This window comes from Gobio gobio (genome assembly GCF_949357685.1).
Source record: "Gobio gobio genome assembly, chromosome: 11".
In the NCBI taxonomy this organism is placed as follows: Eukaryota; Metazoa; Chordata; class Actinopteri; order Cypriniformes; family Gobionidae; genus Gobio; species Gobio gobio.
In genome coordinates, this window is record NC_137104.1 from 35,460,620 (window position 1) to 35,479,481 (window position 18,862).

General features: G+C 37.8%; 2 protein-coding genes across 2 annotated transcripts; one reads left to right on the forward strand and one right to left on the reverse strand.

Annotated features, from left to right (window-relative positions):
- Window positions 1–1,835: 1,835 nt before the first annotated feature.
- Window positions 1,836–4,481, reverse strand: evx1 (even-skipped homeobox 1; the record flags this gene model as incomplete). Its single annotated transcript, XM_079829157.1, has 3 exons — window positions 1,836–2,372; window positions 2,818–3,050; window positions 4,115–4,481. 3 exons carry the CDS (start codon window positions 4,479–4,481, stop codon window positions 1,836–1,838), a joined length of 1,137 nt encoding a protein of 378 aa, XP_079685283.1.
- Window positions 4,482–14,229: 9,748 nt separating this feature from the next.
- On the forward strand, window positions 14,230–15,349 carry hoxa13a (homeobox A13a; the record flags this gene model as incomplete). Its single annotated transcript, XM_079828863.1, has 2 exons — window positions 14,230–14,917; window positions 15,108–15,349. 2 exons carry the CDS (start codon window positions 14,230–14,232, stop codon window positions 15,347–15,349), a joined length of 930 nt encoding a protein of 309 aa, XP_079684989.1.
- Between the last annotated feature and the right edge of the window lie 3,513 nt (window positions 15,350–18,862).

Genomic DNA, 18,862 nt, shown 5'->3' on the forward strand with positions numbered 1-18,862 from the left:
TAGAGGGCAGTCTTTTTGTTTAAATCTTTTTTTAAATCTTTTAGTTTCTGCTTTGGCAGTTCGACATGTGATGGTTAGACACAATATCCAACCTTCTCTATTTATGTCCAGAAAGCTTCAAATTGCCGCTCCAGGTGCCACAATTACGCGGGTAACCCAGCTAATTAACGTGAGTTGATTGGTGAGTTGGAGGCATCATCGATCTTTCTGCATTCCAATATTTACAAGACATTCCATTCCAATTTTTCTATTAACAGCACCGGAATATGGCTTGTACTAACGGTGCACAGGGACTACTTAACAGCTCGTTCAGAACAAGAGGTCCAGTTATGTCCAAGCTATTAGATCATTTCAGGTTTTCAGATGAAAATAGAGCCCATATAAGAAATAAGGGTGACAAAAAACTTTAATTTGAGAGCAATACTTTGTGTCATAAGATTGCTGCTTTCATACTTTAATCGTCGTATAGGCCTAATTGTCGGTTTTTATTCATGTTTATTCTCAAATTCTTCACATCCGACTGATTTAGCGCTTGTTTGTCTTTCAGAAAGTCTAGAAAGATACATTTGTGAATTAAATAAATTAATTTACAAATCTTCGAAGAAAATAGGTTATTACTTACAGTGTTCCATCACTATAGCCTATACAATCTTTTCAAATGATACCTTTGGCGTTTTAAGAATAAACATTAGTCACTCGTCACTTTTCGTTTGAAATAGTTTATTATGAAATTCAATTTAATCAGAACACTACTGACCCATTTTTCGCGCATTTCCCACAACGGAATCAACCTAACTGAGAAGAATAGGTAACTATACATTAAAGAAAACTTGATGGAAGAATTCAAAATACATAAATGTAAAAACATTATGGTCAATAAATCAATAAATATTGCCACCACTGACGATGTCCATAAATATTACCGGGATTTACCATTTTTCTTGAGTGTATGTTTTTTGTAGGCTATTGTGTGTCTCAGAGTGAAGGTGAAGCCGACAGCAAGGCCGAGAAGAGACGATACGGGATGGTATTCAGCTGACGGTATGCGGGTAAGACAGGCATCTCTGGCTCGCCCCAATTTGCCGCATGTGATTGTCCAATGGATCTCTAGCGCATGTTCTCCCGTCAAGCCAGCAAGCCTCGCATGGAGCTTCTTAATCCGCTCCCCTGGCGCCTTGTTACCGGTTTGGCAGACAAGTCTCTGAGCGTGCAGCATTATCATTAATTCAACATTCAAAAATTCTCTCTTCCGAATACATCACTCCTTAATTTCCCTCGCATCTGCACATTTCGGAGTGCTACCGGGACCGGGTGTTCGGTGGAGGAGGAATAATGAGCCAACCGTGCTCGGTTAACAAATCCCCTTGTTAAAAAGCTAGATGAAAAACATCATTTTAATGTGAAAGAAACTGCATGTGGGTCAATTTGTTTGGTTATGAAAGAGTATAAATTATCATAGATTTTGCGCTATCCTTCAGTCATTTTTTACAAATACATTTCCTTGTCTCCTTTGTCACATTTTTGTTTATAGGGTGTAGCCTACTTAAAAGTATTTGAGTTAATATGATATCTCTGTTATCAGTGTCTAATTTCTCCAAATATTATTTAAAAGTCCGTGGCCTGACAGTGTTTAAATAAGACTCCGTCTGCACAACATAGCTTCTTAACTGGAAAACATCCACAGTTTCGAAACCTTAACTAAAGCAGATTGCTTTTGTGTTGTGCAAGCTGCTTTGAGTAGTTCATGCGTTGACTTTTTAAATACTGCCAAAGTGCCCAAAGCTGATCCGTATATAGCCTAGTACCCGAAGAATCCATGGCTTCTTGCTGTCGTCTTATCTGGTTAGTGGCACTTCCTCCCTCTGATCCAAAGACACTGAAGATGATTTGCTGATGACTGCTGGTGAGAACGTGAGGAAGGCCTCAGTCCTGGTCGTGGGCGAACACGAGAAGTCTGCGTTGTTGGACCTATGTGGGAGCCCGTTTGACTGACTGGCAGCGTGACAGGCAAGGCAGGAGCATGGGCTTCCCCCAGGACCAAGCCCATGACCCGGGCTGGGGTACAGTGACGGGTGTCTGAAGGCGCACAGTAGCTCAGGACGTGGGTATGGATGTGAAAGTACCCGAAAACTGTCCAGCGAGCGCAGCGGATTGGAGAATGGACCCCCGGTAGCAGAGGCTGAACTTGCAGTCACACCGCTGAGTGGAGAGTAGTAAGGTAGAGGAAGGTGAGATTGGAATGGATAGGGCAGGCTGCCCGTGGCAGCAGCATGGCTCATCATATAGGTGTAAAAGGCGGGGTCGGCAGGATGCGGCCAAGTCATAGCCAGCCGCTGTCTCTTGTCCTTCATGCGACGGTTCTGAAACCAAACCTGTAACCAAAAGCAGCAAAGTAGGCATAAAATAATAGAGTGATGCCTAGTACATGTAAGCGAATTTAATTTGGATAAGCAATACACCAAGAGGAATGCTCCCATAATTAAATAATAAAATAACAGGTAGGCTATGTGATGACTATTGTGATCGTTTAATTTCTAACAATTCTCATCGTTTGATAAGCCTGCCCGCATTGACTGATTGGAGCAATCTTGGCAGGGTTTTTATAATCAATCAGGTTACCTTTTTCAACACACACACACACACACACACACACACACACACACACACACACACACACACACACACACACACACACACACACACACACACACACACACACACACACACACACACACACACACACACACACACACACACACACACACACACACACACGTATAATAGACGTAAAATAGAATCGGAGGCACAATGCAATACCTTTATTGTTGTTTCCGGTAAATTTAAGGCAGCCGCCAACTCGCACCTTCGTGGCCTGGATACGTAATTTTCCCGGTAAAACTCTTTTTCCAGTCGTGCTATCTGCTCCCTCGTGAATGCTGTTCGATACCTCCGCATCTGGTCAGAACCATAGTTGAGAGAACCGGGGCCTGAGCCTATCTTGCTTTCCACACCGACTTCTTTACCGTGGTTCGGCGAGCCCATCGCCAGTCCTTACAAAAAATAAACATGAGTGATTTTAGGACTTACCTCCATTGCAAGGTTTCTGCTTACCGATTTATTAATAGAGAGTTCATACTACATCGCTTGCTAATGCTTTTTGTTGCACACACACACACACACACACACACACACACACACACACACACACACACACACACACACACACACACACACACACACACACACACACACACACACACACACACACACACACACACACACACACACACACACACACACACACACACACACACACAATAAATAAATAAATAAATAAGATGCGTCTGAATTAAATTTCATATTTTTAATATTACTGAATTATTTCGGACATGTAGGCCTACATAATTAATAGCGCAAAACAAACAAACAAAAAACAAAACAGTTTCGGAGATCAAGACTGCATGTTTTATTAGCTTTTCTCTATCAATATCCAGTGGAGAAAAACTAATAAAACATGCAACTCTCAAAATATAATTATTTATTTTCAAAATATAGACTAAACAAATGCCCGGTTTGATATTGCATTTAATTTGAATTAATGTGCACTTTCGAGGAAAATTAGGTAGGCCTATTTGAATAATTCCTTTGTTGATTATGCATACTTAAAAAAATGAAATATACTTCATTTATTTTTGCGCAATTTCTTTAAATAATGTTTAATAGTATGAATTAGTTTGAATTGAGAGACTCCGTAAGAATTTTAAAGTAGCCTACACATCATGGTATATTTTAATATTAAATGAAATGAAAATGAAAAAAGTTAATGAGATGTTGGAGATTGTTGTAGGATGACTTGACAACTTGTTAAAGCCTAGACACCACCCCAGCTACAAGGTGGCCTTGTAATTGACTCGTTAATTCAAAACGCTCGCAATAACGTAACAGGAGCTGACAATCGAACGCGCTCTCAAGCAGTGAGCTACACCGCAGATCGATTAAACTTGGTAATATGGTCGCGTGTATTCTCACTCAGCGAGAATTTACAAACAGGAGAAGAACATGTGGATAAGTAAATACACATAAGACAAGAATACTATGAGCCGTAGTTGTTTACCTTGCCCACTCGGGTAATCCATGCTCTCTGGGGTACAGCTGACATCTATTTCCTCATAGAGGTCTGATTCCGCATCTGAGCTGCTGGCCTCTTTGTTGGGAATGTCTGACAGGTCTCTGTCTGGCGCGGAGGGCTTGCTAGCAAGTGTCACATCTCCGTACGGTGCGCCACGGTGTCCCTTTGTCGCGTCATCCACTAGGCTTTGCGAATAAGGCACTGGACTTAGTCTGTTCTGGTTAATCGGTTTGTCCGGTAACTTGCGCATGGGGTCTCCAGTAGCTTCCGTCAAATTAGAGCCAGGTTTGGCAGATAGTGTGCCAACATGACCACCCTCGGCGCGCATCAGCATGTCCTTAGCGCTGTCCATAACCGTTAGACGAGAGCAGAGGACCAGATCTCCCGGAGCTTGGTAAGACAGTTTGGAGCAGCAAACGCAGACGAGGAGCTGTGCGATGCGAGCGCTCGAGAGTGCTGCACGAACTCTGGGAGGGATCACCATTGCCCTCTCTCTCCTCACGCGCTGTCATTGTTAATAGGGCAGTCGTCATAATAGAAGGCTCAGTGACGCCACGCGTCGATTTAGAGTGAATAAACAGAGCAGGAGAGTAGACTAGCAGAGACAGAGGTGATTTCAAGGCTACATCACCATTTAAATACTAGAAGCGTGAAAGATGCACCAATTTTAACTTTTTAACACGTTTAAATTACAAGATGTTCGTACTTTATGATTATGAGTCATAATAATAAAGTGTTTGACTCAGCATTGTTCATATATGTTATCCCATAGAAATGTCATAATTTAATTTAATGTGTTTTTATTATGTTAATTAAAATGTTCATATAGACCCAATATAATGTCAATGAGATGACACAATGTCAATGCCATTTTTGTTTCACTGAACTCAGATAATTTGGTTAAATAATCTCACACAAGAGAAGAAAGTGTGGTTCATGGCTTTTTGATGGATTAAAAAAACGCTAATGTACATTAACGAGGACAGTCAAGGTTTGAATAATGTGATAGAACGCAGATATGGTAAACCCTATCTATTATCTCCCTGTCTTAAGCCCACTTGGATAGGAAGGAGTCATAATGGCAGCCTTTCGGAATATATTAGCACATGTTCTTCGCCGATCAACACAGTCAGTGCGCGTTGGAAGACGTCAGACTGAATGGGAATATTCCAAAAATGAGGAGGGCTGTCTCTCTGCCTGCGGCGTAATTTGAAGAGTACAAGTTCCATCCTTTCTGCAGCGCACCATCGCAGTCACTCTCTCTTCACTTCGCTCTTTCTCCCGCACTAACTCGATCTTCCAAAGTGGTGTCAAGTAAAGTGCAAAAAGGTCAGGTCCCAGTGACCAGGAGTAAGAATAACAGGGTATTTGACATTTAATTAGATTTGTTTGAGCCGCGCCAACAATGCATATACCCTCACCGCCTACTGGCGGGAAGCAGCTGTCCAGTTTTATTTCTGGAATGTTTAAATTTTAACTTTCTAGGTGTCAGATGATTAGACTCTATATGTGCACGGTAAATAGTATAATAATTGTACTTATTTTAATATCAAATGAACCACAATAACAAAGAATGAATATATTGGTATTTGAATCCGGTCCATTATTACAAAATGCATTTTGCATAAAATGCATAAAAGTTTGTTTCCCTGTATGATTACATTTTATGTTGCATCTATCATGTTGTTTATATACTTCAAAACGTTTTCTTTATAAATCTTAGATTCCATTGTCTTGTTTTATTTCTGAATTATATTTCTGAAAGCATGATAGCAGACTGAAATGGACAAAGTTCAAAATCCTGGTTTGTCTCTTGGTCATTGACAAAACCAACACTTTAATAGCGAGGCTTATGAGTTTCGGGCTCCAGGAGACGACTCTGTCGGGTATATTATATAGGCTGCAAAGATAACCTAGCGCACTGCTTGCTTTCAGGGAGGAGGCCGCTCCCTCATCCTCTTTGATGTCGGATTTCGGGCAGTAAAATTCGCAACAAAGCTCAGATGAAGTTCACTGGCTTTAAAGAATATGGCCTCAGTAGTTTTTAACTTGATATTACTTCTCAAACCAAAGGGCTTTCATCGTTTTTGGTGGTGTAATATAGCCTGCAACCGTGTGGCTTTTCCTTATAACCATGTAACACCGTTGATACATTACAGAGGCAGCAATAGGATCATAACCTACTGGGATGTAATTAGCTCGACTCATCTTAATTGCACATAAACCTCCTATCTATCTAAAATAAAACATGTAGGCCTTCGACATTTTCCAAAAATGCCAAATGTTTTTATTAAAATACATTATTTCATTTTAATTAAGTTCATTAAAATAATTAACGAGTTCGTTAAAATAACCAGGCCTAAGTGACCATATCAGGTTAAGAGGTGGTTGGTATTGTATGAAGTTTGCAATGATTTGCGTTTCAAAGGCTTTGCTGGCTGACAACAGTGGTTATTGTCTTAATGATTATTATCTTATATGCAGTTCAACGCTTCTGTCTTCTCAATTCGCATCAGCCTTCTTCCACATTCTCTGTCCTCTAGTTTAGCTTATGGGAAATCCGGGGATGTTTTACAAGCGGTTCTACACATAATCGAATTGAGTGGATGGGACCCGCATGTTGTGGCGTGACGTCAGACGCTCTATTTGTGTGGCCGCGGTGACAGTTCTCTGAATCATCAAAGCTGTCCTCGTGCGCCCTCGCCTGTTAGGAAAGATTAGAGCACTCTCTCTCTCTCTCTCTCTCTCTCTCTCTCTCTCTCTCTCTCTCTCTCTCTCTCTCTCTCTCTCTCTCTCGCTCTCTCGCTCTCTCTCTCTCTCTCTCAATCCCTCTCTCAGTGTTCAATTATAGTGTTCTTTATTGACAAGGAAAAACTGTATAGCTGCTTACAATGAGAACCTGTGAAATATACAAAAACAATACATTTACCGTAAAATAATGATAGCGCAAATAAAAAAGTAATGATAGATATTACTAGGTCCTGTTGTCAATTCTAAGTATTAAAGAAGAAATATTAATCGCACAAGTAATTTAGCAATTCAGCAATTCAAACTTTACAGTTTTTCTCGATTGCTAAGACACATTTCTTGAAAGCTGCTCTCCTTTTCTCTAAACTGTGAACACAAAACCCAATTTTCAAGCTACATTCACAAAACCTCAGACTCTTCTTTCAAAACCAAACTTTCACCTCAAAACAGTTCAACCTGTGCTCAAAACTGAACTATGTTGTCAAATCGTGCCCCGCGTCAATCAAAATTAAAAACACTACTGAACAGTCACTAAACACTACGTAGAAAAATAGAAAACACAATGCTCAGGACATGAAGCTGGAGAAATAAATGTTTATTGTTCACTGTAGGCTAAATACATGTTGGAAAACAAAAAAAACCTGTTCATTTAGCACTTGTACAAAAAGACAAAACAGAAATCTTATGCATTTGCCACTTGTGTACAGTAAGCCCATGTGAAAATAAAGTACAAAAATATACATGAACAGTATACGAACAGTTAGACCAACCCTCCAATACAATACTACAGTATATTGGTACAGTGATGTACTATACTTACAGTATACTGTGGTACAGTATATAGTATGTCATACAATAATTGCTGTCAACATTTACATACTGTACTATAATGTCAAAAAAAGGTAATTACCTGTTCTCTTCTCTAAATCTTCTGATTATGGTGGACACAGTGAATCTACTGATGTTTGGTTGTACCCTTTGTCCAGCCTCCCTCATGGTCAATTACAGTAGCTCTGATTTCATCAGGAATTACTGTCCTTTGTCTTCACTGATCACCTCGACCACCTTGACCTCCTCTCACCCGAACTCTTCCTCTCAGATTTCTATCCATTGTAGGGCCTCACAAACCAGTGCTTTCTGAACTGCTGACTGTATATGTTCCCTCACATCATTAGCCACAAGTGTGATCAATTTTGAGTTGTTGTGTTCAAGTGGTGACATCTGTGCTTTAATTGTGTTTGACTTTTGTCACCTGTGCTCACCATTTTGCAGCACGGGTGCATCACAATGAAAATGTGTTGGCAAATTGTGTCTAAACAGGTGAAAAGTGCTTATGGTTTTGCCAAAAGAGTGATTGATTCAATCAGTGGGTTCAGGCAACTGAGCATTTGGTTCAGACAATAGGGTTTAGTGTTTTAGCAATTGAGAAAAACTGTAATATTTAGGCTACTGGATAAATTTGTGAATTTTGGCAGAAAATAGGCTGGTAACACTTTATTTTATGGTGATAGTTATAGTAATTCCATACTTACCCGCATGTAACTAACCCTAATCCAAACCCTAACCCTAACCGTAACAGTAACTCTATAATAACTACATGCAGTTAATTAGTATTATGCAGTACTGTTTGAGTAAGTACAATGTTGTGTAACCAATTGGGCTCTGTCTGTTTTGATTGCAATGTGGGCATTCTAGTGAGGCTGTGTCCAGTGTTAGTGTGGTTAGTAGATGTTAGTGACACACAGGGATTGGTATTGGATTCCTTACAAAAATACATTTAGCCTAAGTATTAATGCAATAAGTTGTCTTTTGGCCGTGCTAATAAGTATCAAGTATCTCAACAAGAGGTGCAGTCCAATCTTCAAGGTCATACAGTAGATTTCAAATCAAACCCAAATTGCATAAAATTGTGTCAACAGAACAATTTTATTTGACTAAATTAATGAATATGTTTGGCCTCAAACATGGACCCTGGTTCACATTCCTTGTGTCTCATCTTGTGTACATTCCTACACCACCAATAAACCTTTTTGTGGGCAGTCCTTGCAGGCGTCCTTGAACTTTAAACAATCATATATTTGTAATTCTTTCATGGAAAGTACAGGCTGCATCTTGTACATTTTTGTACAACCAAGTCTTTAAATTAAATGGTCAAATCCATAAATTACTGATTAAGTTATATAGATGATTTTGAGGCTAGACCTGTTTACATTTGTTTAATAAATTCATGTGTTTGCTGCTATATTCTGGCATTTTATCACAAATATTATCCCCCGTTTTCTAGTAATAATGAATCTCACATTCTTAAATTAAGACTCCTTGATTCCTATTTTTCCCTCAAACTACATACATTTTAACACAACGTTTCCTCTATAAAAATCGTATCTTTGCAAGTTTATGTAAATATTCCCAATTCCATTTTTTCCCACCAAGCTTACTTAAAGGGTTAGTTCACCCAAAAATGAAAATTAGCCCATGATTTACTCACCCTCAAGCCATCATAGGTGTATGACATTCTTCTTTCAGACGAACACAATCAGAGTTACATTAAAAAATGTCCTGGCTATTCCAAGCTTTATAATGGCAATGGATGTTTATGGAAAGTCCATAAAAGTTCATCTATATCCATCATAACTGCTCCACGCGGCTCCGGGGGGTTAATAAAGGCCTTCTGAAGCGAAGAAATGCATTTATGCAAGGAAAATATCCATATTTAAAACGTTATAAAGTAAAATGTCTAACTTCCAGCGGACCGTCTTCGGAAAAAGTGTAGCGCCCGCGCCGCCCTCTCCCAGTTCAAACTGCTTATGCTACGTCTGGACACTGCACACCAGTTACTCGTCAGACATAGTGTAAGCATTTTGAACACTTTTTCCGTAAGTTGAATACAGAAGACGGATGCACTTTTATGGACTTCAAAAACAGAGCAACATTCACTGCCATTATAAAGCTTGGAAGACCAAGGGCATTTTGTAATATAACTCTGATTGTGTTCGTCTGAAAGAATAATTTCATATACACCTAGGATGGATTGAGGGTGAGTAAATCATCTTCATTTTTGGTTGAACCAACCCTTTAATATCCGTTATCCATCTGTTTTGTCGTTTGTATACACTTTCAGTGTGAAGCTGATGTACCATCATCACCATCACCAATCAGTAGCCTATATTTAAACTCTTTTAACGGTATTTTATTGATTAGACAACATTATTTGTCAATCTCATCACTCACTGGCCCCATAGTGTTTCCTTCGGTTGATTAACAGGTTGATATAAGTGATCTATTATTAGTATAAATGGGCCCACTTAACTCAACTTGCTGTCTAGTTTAGCCTATCGTGGTTTCTTCTTGACAAGTCTCTTTCCTTAAGTTAAGTATAGGATTAAATAGCATAATGGACTCATATGATGTTGTTGTTTCTGTAATTACGGTGTGAGGGGAATTTTAGGCCTTGTCGCGTGTTCACTGCACCAGATCCGCCCATAGTGCTTACCAAACTTCTACTAGAAGTTTAACAACTGTGCCCAACTTGAACTTGACCATGACGCGCAGAGAACGTAGTCTCCACTACAACTCCACTTTCCCACTTTATAAATGTTCTTTAAGTAAGTATTAATTTTTTACAAAAATATGTAGTAATTTTATACTTTTTAAGCAAACTAATGCATAAAACACATAAAAAATAAATAAATAAAAAACACCCTCTGCAGTGATCCAGTGGCCAACTAAAGGACGCTTGTGTCAAAACACGTGCTCATTGGTTTCCATTTATCATAGTATAATTTACTTTGGGAGGCTGTCCAAATGTAATCCGTATCCGAAATCTCACTGGCCGTTTAGGTTCATTTCAAGACATTCATCGACTGTCTCTGATATTTTTGTATCGCTTTGTGTTACGAAATTTGATTTGATAAATGCTTTAAATTTATCTTTAACTCAAACTCTAATTTTGTGTAGGCCTATATGAACGACAGTTGTAAATAATCCATGTGGATAAATACATACAAGACTAATCGAAATTTACAGAAGTCTTCCCTAATTTTACTGAAAACATCGAAGGAAATTAAATGCTGATTAAAAATGAGAGCGTGGAGAGTAGGAGTAATACATAGCCTATCTTTTATATCACAAAATGTGAAGTGATAGGCTATATATGCAATATAAACAATGGTATATATGCTGTATATGTATATTATGTAACACGATGTGATATCACAAGGGTTATTTTCAAGGCCTTCCTTGAATTTGGGCCTGACAACGACAACAGTTAACTCGACGAACAAGTGTTAAACTGTGAAATGTCGTTTTAATTGTTCATATATAGCCTAACTAGGATGCGTCATCAAGGTGTCATATACAAATTCAGATTTAATCCATATTTAAAATAGGAAACAATATCAATTAAACAAAACATATATAAACTAAACATAACAACATAGATTTTTTTTATGTAGCCTAGTGTTCAGTTCATTCATAAGTCAGATAAAATAGAGCATTTGCTGTGGATGAATTTATGTTGTGCATCATCGATTATTTCGTTTAAAGCATTCGTTAAAAACACAATTTGTACATGGGCAACACAGAAACTGATATACAACTTGTAAAAGTAAAGGCAGCATAGGCCTATTTACATTTTCGAGAAAAATAATAATCGAGAAAATACTTTTTTTTGCCTTATGCAATGAACCATTATTTAACATTATTTTTGTTTGTTCATTTTTACTGAATATAATACACAAAACGAAATGTTAAAATACCGATAATGTTTGACGATTGAGCAATGTCCAATGCTGTGCAATGCACTTTACAACGCGCATCCACAGCTAAATATTAAAATTAATGTAGGCTCCTATCCTTTTTGAAAAATTTCCCAGTACAATTGATAATAAACACATAATCCCATATTCACATTATTCCCATATTCATATCGTTACATTTTGTTATTTCGTAATAATCATTATAAAAACATTTATATTTTTACATATTCCTTGCAATAGATACCGAGGGCAACAAGTTGAAATGCACGTTAAACAAAATATTATATTAAAATATTATTTTGATCTGCAAATCATCCTTTCGATGTTAACTATACATTTTGTTGACTAAACAAGAAATATGCCAAAGCATGTGGTGGGAGTAGATTTCATTGTGTGATATGAAATATATATTATTACTCCATACTCTTCTTGCAGACGCTTATAATCACAAACGTGTTATAGATTATTCTTAGTCAACACAGTCTTGCTGCCCACAGATGACAACACGCGATACGCACCCAGTGCTACCCTTCCTAACACCCCACATTATTATTTAACCTTTTCAAATCTTCTAACAAATTATCAGTTTTAGTTCACTACGTGAAATCACAGTAAGATATTCGTTTTAAATACTACTACTAGTCTTACTACTACTACTACTACTACTACTACTAATAATAATAATAATAATAATAATAATAATAATAATAATAATAATGATGTCCGTGCTGTGTCTGAATGAGAATTCTGCAGGTTATTGCAGGTTCACAGAAGGTGCGTCCACTTTTAAATCATTGCATTGTCATCATATTAATACATTAGTTCACTACAGCACGTTGAGCAATCAGGAAATTAAATGAATTTCAGAGCTATATAAATTTCTTTATATATATATATATATATATATTCTCACAATAATAGTTACTTACGTTTAGGCTATTCTTATTTTGTCTGCGAAAAAAAGCACAGAAAATATTTCGGATGACGCGATTGTGTAGTTTCTTTTTGCTTTTTGTAAATACAAAATAAGCTTAGTTTACACATTGTGAAGGAATTACACTTAAAAAGGTTGTTTATGAATCAGAAAATTCTAATATGCTGAATCAATTCAATACATTATCGCGCGCTCTGGACTGCAAATTTATATAGGGTTATTGTTCGAAATTTCTGAAGAATCATTTTCGTGCAAAATCAGAAACAAATACTAATTTGTCCCTGCATTCGAGAATCTAGAAAACATTCTATATGCTCACATACAATATTTTGTTTGACACGTTTCAACCTTCTTACCTAAATACATGGTTTTCTTCAGAAAACAGCTGCAAATAACCCACGTCTAGTTGTTTAAAATACAAAATCGAAAAGAAATCGTATTAAATTGGCTATATTCATTCTCCACAGTTTCGCTAACATTTGTGATACAAAGTGGCAGGCCAGTAAAAAGGCTTCTGTGACGTATCTCATTCACCAAAGATTTCTCACCATTCGACTCTTCTCTTTTGTAAGTTTTGAGACTGGCCATCAAAGTCTGAATAGGCCAACAGGCACAGTGTCGCGGCCAGACGGCAACTTTCAACTTGACCTTGGCCTACAGACGCGTCAGCCCCGCACGTAAAATGCACAGACGAATAAAGGGGGTGTTCTCTGTCTCCGCATCTTGTAAACAAAACGGAAGCCGTCGCAGCAGGACTTCATGCCACGTTCAAAAATTGGACCTTTTTCTTTAACTGCCATCACTTGCAACCAATTTTAAGTAGGCCTATAGTGAAAATAACCTGTAGATTTCGTTGTTAACCGTAAAAAGGCACACCTGGCTTGCTTTAGCACACACTTGTATTGCATCATAAGACGTTCAATGCTTAAATTTCGATTAATAAATGTCCTGTTGTTTGAGGATGTAGAAATTATTCAAAAATTTAGAGAGTAACAATTTTTTTGGACGATGATATAGGGCTACTTTTTTAACCTCTTTATTATTTAAAACAAGGCGCATCATTATTTTTTAAATAGTATTCAATGTGTTTTCTGTTTAAATCTTAATCTTCAAATTGATGGCATGGCCACCAAGGGCTGGACAGTGGCAGCAGCTCACAAATGGCTGTCGAACGTATTTTGATGTTTGCAAAATTGCAATCATCTAGTGCGATTACAATTAGCTACACTATTCGTTCAATGTTTACACCAGCGCCCATGACTATTCTAAATAACAAACCCGTAATGAACCTTTTTGTTTTAGAGTTCCAGTAAAGTGGATACAGAGATGAAATCTCATGAAAGACCACAGCTGATTTTGCCATTTTCCGTTTATCTACTCGCGTATCCATTCACATTTTTAACATTTTTAAACGGGTGAAATCCTTTGACAGATAGTCATCTCACATCACGGCATTTTTGCTCGGTTTAATTGTTAGCACTTGAGGTGATTATCATCCTAGTTTACATATCACATGACCAGTTTTGAGCCAATCGAGACGTGATTCTGGATATGCGCAGGGTGCGTCAGAGTCGCTTGACTCTCGCGGAATCGACTGTCTCCTCTTTTTCAGTCTCGGGGCTTCTCAAAAAAGAGCCACACGTCTCAATGTCCGACGGGCTATGACAACGTCACTGCTTCTCCGCCCGCGCTGGATTGACCCGGTCATGTTTCTCTATGATAACGGTGGCGGCTTGGACGACACCGGTAAGAATATGGAAGGGTTCACGGGAGGTAACTTCTCGCCGAGCCCGTGCAGGAATTTGATGGCTCACCCTGCCTCTCTTGCGCCCAATGCTGCTTATCCGTCTAGCGAAGTGGCTGCCGCTGGAGCGGGTGAGCCTGGTAAGCAATGCAGCCCCTGTTCAGCCGTCCAGGGTTCAGCCAGCGCTTCCATTACATACGGATATTTCGGTGGCGGTGGATACTATCCTTGCCGAATGTCCCACCACCACCACGGGGGCGGTGGAGGTGTGAAGACATGCGCCCAATCTCCTGTCTCTTCCTCACCTTACGGGGAAAAATACATGGACACGTCCGCGTCTACAGGCGAAGATTATGCCACTTCGCGCGCCAAGGAGTTTGCCTTCTACTCGAGCTACGCCTCGAGCCCGTATCAGCCGGTTCCGAGCTATCTGGATGTGCCTGTAGTCCAGGCAGTCAGCGGGCCTGCAGAACCCCGGCATGAGTCCTTATTACCAATGGAGAGTTACCAACCGTGGGCTATCACAGCCAGTGGCTGGAACGGGCAGGTCTACTGCACCAAAGAGCAGCCACAGACGGGAAGCGTGTGGAAATCGTCTATACCAGGTAAGGCTACTGTCAGAGTAGTGCAAGAAAAGAAAAGAAAAGCAAAGAAAAGAAAAGAAAAGAAAAGAAAAGAAAAGAAAAGAAAAGAAAAGAAAAGAAAAGAAAAAGTCTTATACAGTGATTACAGTACTGTGCATTCATCCTTAAACAGATTTCAATACTCTTATTGCAATTTTCTTTTCAGAGGCAGTGTCTCATGGAGGGGCAGACGGCTGCTCCTTCCGCCGCGGGAGGAAGAAACGTGTTCCATACACCAAGGTGCAGCTTAAGGAGCTTGAACGGGAGTATGCTGCCAACAAGTTTATCACCAAGGACAAACGCAGGCGGATATCCGCTCAGACCAACCTGTCTGAACGACAGGTCACTATCTGGTTCCAGAACCGAAGGGTAAAGGAGAAAAAAGTCGTCAACAAATTAAAAAGCAGCAGTTAGCTTTGCTCTGTGTAAATGTAAGCGAACAATTTTAAACAGTGATGGCCCACACACACACACTCAAAGCTATTATAGACGTTTTAACGAATATTTGTTTTCATTGGACTACTGCTTTGAAGTGACCACTTTGGATCGAACAGGAATGATAGTGACGCGGTGCGTCATTTCTGCGCTGCAAATCCCAACTCAGGACAAAGAGAGCCAAAAGATAAGTTGGTTTGTTGAGATTATTTACTGCTCACCAAAATATATAATGAAGAGAAATACATTGGAAATTGTGATACTGTAACTCTTTAAAGTGTGGTACGACTTTTCTTTCACCACCCCCAGTGTCGATTATAATTGAAATTATACTTTGTTTGAAATCTAAAATTCATGAAATTTCGTATCATGCTGGAGAGGCATGGAGCCTGTAGTTTATCAGGGCCATGTACAATCTGTGGTTATATTTGGGCCAAAATAATATAGGCTACACTATAAACTTACTGTGTGTTAGTATCTTATGTGTGTTTTGTCGTTGTAGTGTTGCGCGAAATCCGTCCTAATAAACCATTCTTAAGAAAAATATGTATGGCGACGTAATAATTTATGCCCTTGTATTGCACCATCAAAGAACATGACAAACAATGAACCATTAAAATGGAAAAAATTCAAAACTTGAACTTGAATTGTATTTAACACGCTGACTAGGGTCTTTGTGAATGCAGCAGTTGATACAAGCAAGTAATTGACTTTTTGGATGGTATCCAAAACTGTAAAAGACGTATGTCTTCGTGAATATACTATGATCCCCCCCCCCCCCCCCCTGTCCTTAGTTTGTAACAAGAAGTGATGCATTCGGATTTGCTCTTGAGTTATGTAAAACTAGGTGGGTGCGTACCTCAGCCGCATGATAGAGCAATTGCGCCATCTTCTGATGTACATTTGTAAGTGAAGCAGCCGGCCTTTAATTTTTTTTTTTTTATTAAAATTAATAAATTGTAAAATGAAACATTTGTACAAATTGAATACCACATAACGATCTGTTATGTATAAATGTATTTACTTTTGCCTGTCTTGGAGGTTTTTTTCCTACAGAGCTGCTATAACCTATTGGTTAATAATATCAAATAAAAACAAGAGAACAAATATGAACTCAAACAATAAAATATATACAAAAGAGCGATCACGGTAACAATATTGTTTTTAACAACTGTATCATTAATATTATAATGAAGTGTTGCCATCTTATTTTGAGATCGCTTGAATGTTTACGTTTTGCTTATCGGTCAAGAAAATTAAGTGCTTATTTCATGTACGATTGCATATTTATTTTAAGCCTACATGAAACATTTAAGTTGCAGACTATTTGCTGCATTGAGACCGATATTGGGACTCGTCGATAAATGTCAATTTGTGCAAATTACACATGCCGATTTGATAGGCTATATGACTAATTCTAAGAATATCGTCTGTTAATCAAGACTCTGGCGTTTTAATTCGCATCGAACATTTAGCCTAGTTTAGCAACATGAAGCTAAAACTAAATTTGCTCTGCATGCGCAATATGCACAGGCTTGATTTCTAATGACAAGGCAGAATGTGTAATTTAATTTAACGTGATGTTAAGTTTTATATTTCTTAAAAATTATAGCTACATCTTTAAATAATTTAAAGAAAATATATTTCTTTTAGAAAGCTTATCATTTTGAATACATTTAGTTTTATACCAGAACGACTTCTGCTGCTGAATCCTTTCGAATTTTGTTATGTTGTTATGCTCTGGCCTTTCATTTTTTGTTAGTATAATATATTTTTTAAGTATAGTAGCCTAGTTTGTTTATAGTCATGTCATGCGTAATTTTTAGATCAGGTTCCATGGGATGTTACAATTGTTTTTTTAGTTTGGCAAAAAGAAGAAGCCACACGTACACACACAAACAGACATGCATGTAAAATGCTTTTGCGTTTATCTGTTTTAACTATCCTTAGCAAAAAGTTGTGTTTTTTACGTTAAGAATAAAAAAGTATGATTATCTACATTTAACAGGAAATAATTTATATCATGTTTGTAATGCAGCGGTAAACCTTGAATTCTTGCTGACTGCTGAATCGTTATCACAGATACGGATCGGTTAGTCTAGGCCAAAATAGTGTCTAGTGTTTAATAGTAATAATGTCTAATTATAAAAATATTTCAACCTTAATTTAACACGTGATTGGCACATTTATATAAGTAAAAGTTTCCAAAAAAAGAAATGCTAATACCCTGGTGTTTAGACAACCAGATTTTCCTTATTTTGCAGCTAAATCTGCAACTGAATTTTTTCCGTGTCCATGTCCCAGATAGCAAATAGTCACGTAGGCCTATCTTACAATCTCCATGGTATGTAATAGATATTAAGGCCGTCGGTACCAGCTATTTCAATTTTGAATTTCCAAAGTAGTTTTTTTTTTCATTATTATTCCATGTAAATAAATAAATATAGGCTAAAAAGCTTCCAGGTTCTTTATTGTATACAGGTCTATAATAATATTTATATAGCATATTACATTATTTTCATAATTAGGTAACTGATCGGATTGTTCCGATTACAATAAGACTTGATGCTGGTGATGAAAAGATGATAATGCCTTCCAAAGTCACGTTTCAGTTTTCTGTGTCAGCTTGTCTGTGTGTTTAAGGTCTGTTGTGTTGACGTAATGTCTCAAGTGCGCGCACGTAGTCAGTAATACAGTGAATGCATTTGAGCCATTCACTAATCCTTTGATGAATAGTAAATCTGGTTTCTGGCGCCATCTACAGAACAAAAATTAAATAGCGCCTGCAAATCTAAATCATTTTCTCTATGGATTTCGTTTTTTCTCTCTGGATTTTTTTTTAGTTGTCCGTTAGTGAACGATCAGTCTGAATTCGATTGTATTGTTAAGTCTTAAAAAGGACCTGTCATAACTAGAAGTAATTTGTTTTAATAATTTTAATGTGATTTGTTCTATAAAATAATTTTACATGTCCGTATTGATAGAAAAACAAGAAATAAAAAAGTATTTTAAAACTTTGATAATTACATTTGTTTTATTTATTGCATAAAAAAAATTATTTAAAATAAAAATAAAATAATATATAGCCTATAATATATATATAGCCTATTGCATTTTGTTTATAGGCCTAACTCGGCAGTAGGCTACTCAAGATTTTGACTCAAACACCTGAATGTTTCATGAGAGAATGTCGGAATGTGTTGTGAGACAGATTAGAGATTTGTGAATGACTGGTACAATGGCGCGGGTTGGTTTTTCTCAGGTTTCATTCTGTGAGCCATTAGAAAGGGTTAAAGCTCGGGGTGGTCGTCTAGAGACAATGAAAGCCAAGGCCACATACAATATCTCAAGCGGAGAAAAACACATGCATTTTATATTTGATAACTGTTTCTTACTACTCTCTTAACAATGTGTTTGATAGAAATTAATGACGCAAAGTCATACAGAGATATTTTTTCATTCAGAGATATTTTTTGTCAGATGCGTGCATAT